Source organism: Phyllobates terribilis, unplaced genomic scaffold, assembly GCF_046119375.1.
Source record: "Phyllobates terribilis strain yellow unplaced genomic scaffold, ASM4611937v1 Scaffold_86__1_contigs__length_6382490, whole genome shotgun sequence".
NCBI classification, from domain to species: Eukaryota; Metazoa; Chordata; class Amphibia; order Anura; family Dendrobatidae; genus Phyllobates; species Phyllobates terribilis.
Window position 1 is genome coordinate 1244860 of NW_027362846.1, and position 6852 is coordinate 1251711.

At 39.1% G+C, this 6852-nt stretch overlaps 1 protein-coding gene and 1 long non-coding RNA gene across 2 annotated transcripts; both read left to right on the forward strand.

Moving 5' to 3' along the window:
* The first annotated feature begins 1544 nt into the window (after positions 1 to 1544).
* LOC141197735 (uncharacterized) lies at positions 1545 to 2076 on the forward strand. The gene is made up of 3 exons (XR_012269849.1): positions 1545 to 1716; positions 1800 to 1923; positions 2007 to 2076. It is a non-coding gene; the product is annotated as an uncharacterized lncRNA (long non-coding RNA).
* A 2377-nt stretch (positions 2077 to 4453) lies between these two features.
* LOC141197736 (uncharacterized) lies at positions 4454 to 6604 on the forward strand. The gene has a single exon (XM_073662820.1). It carries the CDS (start codon positions 4508 to 4510, stop codon positions 6104 to 6106), a length of 1599 nt encoding a protein of 532 aa, XP_073518921.1. The 5' UTR covers positions 4454 to 4507; the 3' UTR covers positions 6107 to 6604.
* Positions 6605 to 6852: the final 248 nt, after the last annotated feature.

The following is a 6852-nucleotide window of genomic DNA, read 5'->3' on the forward strand; positions in this document are numbered from 1 at the left end:
GCTCCATAACAAAAAAAATTTTGGTTCCAAAATTGTGCTGATGTAAAGTAGACATGTGGGAAATGTTATTTATTAACTATTTTGTGTGACATATCTCTCTGATTTAAGGGCATAAAAATTCAAATTTTGAAAATTGCAAAATTTTCGCCAAATTTCCATTTTTTTCACAAATAAACGCAAGTGATATCGAAGAAATTTTACTCCAATCCTGAAGTTCAATATGTCACGAAAAAACAGTCTCAGAATCAGTGGGATCTGTTGAAGCGTTCCAGAGTAATTACCTCATAAAGTGACAGTGGTCAGAATTGTAAAAATTGGCCTGGTCATTAATGTGCAAACCACCTTGGGTTGTAAAGGGGTTAAGCAGAGGTACAGAAAAAATCTACATCTTTAAAAAAACAGGATTGTTCTGCGGGACAATGCTCAATCACAGCATTGAAGTCTTCATTGCTCAGTGCCCGGAAATATTTTAAAGATGAAAGACTAATGACATGACTTTTTCCTCACTGGACCTAGACCTTACTGAGAACTTTCGAGCTTTTCTTAAACTCGAGATTTATGGTGAAGGAGAACAGTCCCCTCTCTGATCAGTGTCTGGGACTATGGTTGGTGCTCCCCACAAAGATGAACGTCAACAGAGTAAGAAATGAATGGACTCCATGGATGGATGGCTTATCACTGGTGTTGAGAAGAATGGTGGCTATATTGGTCACTGATATATATTTATTAAATGTCAGAAATGTATTCTATAACAGATGAAAATAAATAATTAAGATGGAAAATTTTCATTTTTCATATAGTTGCATAATAATTCTGGACAGAGATATTCTCCTAAAACAACACCTCACTTTTACTTTGTTAAATATTCAGGTTTCAGGTTTATTACCCTTTGGATTGACCGACAGCACTGGAGATGTGAAATAATAAAAGTAATCATCAAAAATACAAATTATCTAATAATTGTGCACACAGTGTAGAGAAGGTGGTGGAGTTAGAAGAACTTATCTTGGAGTGGTGAGATATAAACAAATAAACCATTAACATATTTTATTGGCTGTACAAAGACTGCTGTTTCTTTATATTGTTAAATTACCTGAATTATTTTATAACTTCCGTAATTCCAACTGATAGCACATCGGTATCTCTGTCTGACCTGAAGATGTATGAAGTGCTCTACCACATTATTGCTTCATACCGGCATCACAATGCTGTTAATTTTTTTTTATTACACAGAATTTTATATATTTTACACCAACTCATCTTCAATTCACTCAGATTCACACAATATGAGATACTAATAATTTATCTATATAATTTTCCTATAGAAGAATGGATAGAGACAGAAGGAAGATGGTGGAGAGGATATTACACCTCACCCCAGAGATCCTCTTCCGGCTTACTGGAGAGGTGAGAGATTCTGATGACGTCACATTACATCATTCTTATATATGGGAATAACAGATGGACAGAACTGGAGAGGTGAGGACTCTGGAAATGTCTGTAGTGAGATTTATTAATGTGTCTCTCCATAACCAGAATTACACAGTAGTGAAGAAGACCTCTAGTGAGCGCTGTCAGGACCCTGTGTCTGAAGGATGGGGAAGACCCCTGAGCCCAATCACTGGACCTCCACCTCACCCCCTGATACATGAGGACATCAATGACCAGAAGATCCTAGAACTCACCTACAAGATGATTGAGCTGCTGACTGGAGAGGTGACACTGCTGGGAATGCTGGGACATTATACAGTAACGCTATGAAGGGATCGGGGGGATGACGGTATCATTGTATGTGTCAGGTTCCTATCAGGTGTCAGGATGTCGCTGTCTATTTCTCCATGGAGGAGTGGGAGTATTTAGAAGGACACAAAGATCTGTACAAGTTCGTCATGATGGAGGTTCCCCAGCCCCTCACATCACCAGGTAATAGACAGGACTAAATACACACGGCCTATAATTATCTGTATGTAAAGAATGAATTCAGTCCCTGTATGTGTTTCCTCCAGATCTATCCAGTAAGAGGTCAACACCAGAGAGATGTCACCGTCCTCTTCTTCCACAGGACTGTAAACAAGAAGACCCCAATGTTCCTCAGGATCATCAGGTAGATGGAGAGAAGGTGTCATGAGCTCTCCCCTGTGATGTGTAGATGACTGTGAAGGTCTTGTGCTCAGTCTTGTTTTATCCACCAGTATTATATGGTTTATACTTGTGTAATGAGAACGGTGGAGATGGCAGGATTAGAGCTGATCATAGATGGGACTTCTCCATCTGTCTGTGACTTTTACAATATTTGTTTCAGGGTGAAGATCTGACCCATATTAATACTACAGAGGCATATGTGAGGGATGATGATCGGTGTAAGGAGGAGATTCCTACATATGACTACCCAGGTGAGTAGTAACCACTAAATGCAGAGAAGTCACAGATTCTTCTCAAGTACCGGCTGTGGCTGCTTTATCAGTGGTGTAGTGCTGTTGTGTCACAATTGTGTGATCACTATTTTACCTCTCTAGACCACAACATTTTCCTCCATCCAAAAATGTTCACATTACTTTTTGTAATTGTGAAAGACCTTTTCTGTAGGACTTACAAACTTGAGGATCCACCTACCCCCTGGATTAGAAGACACTGACCGTTACCTGCCCAGATCTGTAAACTACAAAGCCAAATGACAGCGTACTTAGAATGTGCTGACAAGTGAGAAAATCAGTTGAAGAGAAAGCGGAGGGTAATGATGCTGTTGGCTTCCTAGATCCCTGATATCTTATTGGATGAATCTACCTTCTCTCCCTTCTGTGCTGCTGAATATCCTCATATGGTCCCTACAAGACCAGGTCCAGTCTTTCTGGCCAAACTTCACTTTTATGATCGACAACATTAAATGTGCAGTGAGGGCCAAGTGTGAATTTCTGTACAATAACAACAGAGTTTCCCTTTATCCTGACTTTACACTTTATTTTAAAACCAACTAACTTCAAACAGGATTGTGATAAACTATACAGAAAACATTACACCTGTGCCATGATATATCTCTAAGCTGTGCGTGGCTGATGGCTGTAATATACATTTATTCACGCCTGCAGGAGATGTGGTGGCATGGCTCCAGCCCTGGTTTCATGGATTCACTCCACGTCATAAATTCCATTATGTTTTCAGTCCTAAGGAATTCAGATTACTGCACAATCTCTCCTGAAATGGGGGCGCTAATACTTTCACTACTCTTCTGCTCAGGACTTATAGTAGCTCCAATGGTCCACCATAAATGAGTGCAACTCCGATTTAGTGTTGGAGCTCTCCCCTCTTACATATGTTGTTGTTTTGGATGTAACATATCTTTTATTCTGTCTTTTTTTTACAGGTTCATTCTGTATGATAGCTTTATTGTGGTGGGATCAGTCAGTAAATGAGCCGGGGTCACAACAGGAAACAAATACACAAGCCGGGAGCTGAGCACAGAGGACTGAACCAGAGGAGAACAAGGCTGTATCTGGCAGCTTCCGGCAATATGCTTCCAGCTTTAGTAGGGTGCGGTGCTTTCCAAATGGCTGAAGCAGGGAGCAGATTACTCCAGCTGGACAGCACACACACCCATACTGGCAGACTGGATGGTACTACTGGTCCCAGTCACCCTAATCTTAGTGGCTGGACAGAGCCTGCGCCGCCCATAGCTTCTGATTCTGACGTCTCCTCCATCACCAGCGCCACCTGCAGGATGAATAAGGCGGCTCCTGGTGAGAGAAGCAGACGTCGCAGGAGCAGATCCCAGAGGAGATGGGACCCACCATTTGCAGAAGCCCTAATGTGACCAAATTGCAGAAAACCAGAGCAGTAGAAATCCCCATAAAGTGACTCCATTTTGGAAATTATAACCCTCAGTGATATAATCTATAGGAGTAGTGACTACTTTGACTCCACAGGCACTTTCCGGAAATTAGCACGCAGTGGATGATGGAGAGTGAAAATTACAAATATATCATTTTATTGCCCAACACATAGTGCCCAGATTGTGCTCCAGGAGACACACACCATCAATTAAGTGGGTTCTTCTCACTATAGTAATGCCAAATACATGGATGATAAATGTGGTTTGGGCGCAAGGCTCAGTAACGGAGGGGAGATTTGATTTTGGCAGAGCGGATATTGCTGGATCGGTTTATTGATGAGTAGAAGATTTTATTGGTATAATTTTCACCTACATAACATTTTTTGATGGCTTCTTATTCCATATTTTGGAGGCTGAATGAATAAACAGTTGAACACTACGATCCACTGGTTTATTCTTTGAGGTTTTTAATTAGACTGTGAACTGTCATTCTGTCAATAACTTGTCATTTCTACAGACATTTTAAGAAGAAATGTTCAAAAATATAAATTGAAGGATATTTTATTCAAAGTTAATAATTGTTTTTTTTTCTTGGCAGATGACTGTACCAGGAGATCAGATGGACAGGAGATTTTTAAATCGGATGATCTTGAGATCCCACAGGATACAATTGAAGTGAATATGATTACTCCAGATATACCATCATCCATTCACAGCAAAGATCTGTCATCTGATCCTTTGAAACAGGTCCTGTCTTCTGATTCATTACTGACTACTAAGGAAAGTCAAAATAAAAAAATAAGCATTAAAAAACAAACTGCTCATAAAGGAAAGAAGTCATTTTCACTTTCAGAAAATGAAAATAGTTTTACCCTCGAAAAGTCTATTCTTAAACATCAAAAAATTCACACAGTGGACAAGAGATTTTTTTGTTCCAAATGTGGGAGATGTTTTAACCAGAAATCAGATTTTGTGAAGCACCAGAGAACTCACACAGGGAAGAAGCCTTTTTCATGTTCAGAATGTGGGAAATGTTTTAACCAGAAATCAGATTTTGTGAAGCACCAGAGAACCCACACAGGGGAAAAACCTTTTTCATGTTCAGAATGTGGGAAATGTTTTAACCAGAAATCAGCTGTTGTTATACACCTGAGAACCCACACAGGGGAGAAGCCTTTTTCATGTTCAGAATGTGGGAAATGTTTTAGACATAAATCAGTTTTGGTTAACCACCAGATAGCCCACACAGGGGAGAAGCCTTTTTCTTGTTCAGAATGTGGGAAATGTTTTAGCCATAAATCAGTTTTGGTTAACCACAAGAGAACCCACACAGGGGAGAAGCCTTTTTCATGTTCAGAATGTGGGAAATGTTGTAACCAGAAATCAGATTTGATTAACCACCAGAGAACCCACACAGGGGAGAAGCCTTTTTCATGTTCAGAATGTGAGAAATGTTTTAACCAGAAATCAGATATTGTTGTACACCTGAGAACCCACACAGGAGAGAAGCCTTTTTCATGTTCAGAATGTGGGAAATGTTTTAGCCATAAATCAGTTTTGGTTAACCACCAGAGAACCCACACAGGGGAGAAGCCTTTTTCTTGTTCAGAATGTGGGAAATGTTTTAACAATCAATCGGTTTTGATTAATCACCAGAGAACCCACACAGGGGAGAAGCCTTTTTCATGTTCAGAATGTGGGAAATGTTGTAGCCAGAAATCAGATTTGATTAACCACCAGAGAACCCACACTGGGGAGAAGCCTTTTTCATGTTCAGAATGTGAGAAATGTTTTAACCAGAAATCAGATTTTGTTAAGCACCAGAGAACTCACACAGGGGAGAAGCCTTTTTCATGTTCAGAATGTGGAAAATATTTTGATCGTAAAATTATTCTTGATGGCCACAAGAGAACTCACACATGGGAGAAGCCCTTTTCCTGTTCAGAATGTGGGAAATGTTTTAACCATAAATCAGCTTTGGTTAATCACCAGAGAACTCACACAGGGGAGAAGCCTTTTTCATGTTCAGAATGTGGAAAATGTTTTAATCGTAAAATGATTCTTGATAACCACAAGAGAACCCACACAGGGGAGAAGCCCTTTTCATGTTCAGAATGTGGGAAATGTTTTAACCAGAAATCAGCTTTGGTTAAGCACCAGAGAACTCACACAGGGGAGAAGCCTTTTTCATGTTCAGAATGTGGGAAATGTTTTAACCAGAAAGCGCATCTTAATAGCCACCAGAGAACTCACACAGGGGAGAAGCCTTTTTCATGTTGAGAATGTGGGAAATGTTTTAATTGTAAAATGATTCTTAAGAGACACAAGAGAACCCACACAGGGGAGAAGCCTTTTTCCTATTCTTTTTTTTTTAATCCAAGACATTTTTATTGAGATTTTTTCATTAGTTTTTTTTTACAAAACAATAAACCAGTACATACAATAATAAAATAACATACCATAGGGATGAGATACATGCATCTCTCCTATATATCCTTATAGCTTGCCCATTACCGTCTGATAACTTGCAGTTACTATATCTAACAATTAACATTCTACATTCTTGAAATCTCTTATATAACCATAATATTGTAATAAACATTATAATCCTATACACATATAGGTGTGCTATATTACCCATACCACATGTTAGGGAATTCCAATATACATTTCAGTGAAACATTAGACCTCGCCAATACCCCCCTTCTCCCATAAGTCATTGTCTCTCCAACAATAACCCCCTTGATGGCATTCCAGGTTTATCCAACCATAAGCCCCATATTTTCTCTAATTTATTCATTGAGTTTCATTTTTTATATACCCCTTTTTCTAATCTGATAATATTATTTATCCTATTTTTGCGTTCACTAATTTCTGGAGGCGAGGGGTTAATCCATTTGGATGCAATATGTCTCCTAGCTTGAAATAAAATATGTGAAATCCCTATTGACATTGGGTTAAATTCCATATCATCCTCTAATATACCTAATAGGCATTTTTTGGGGTCTGGTTGAATATCTATTTTA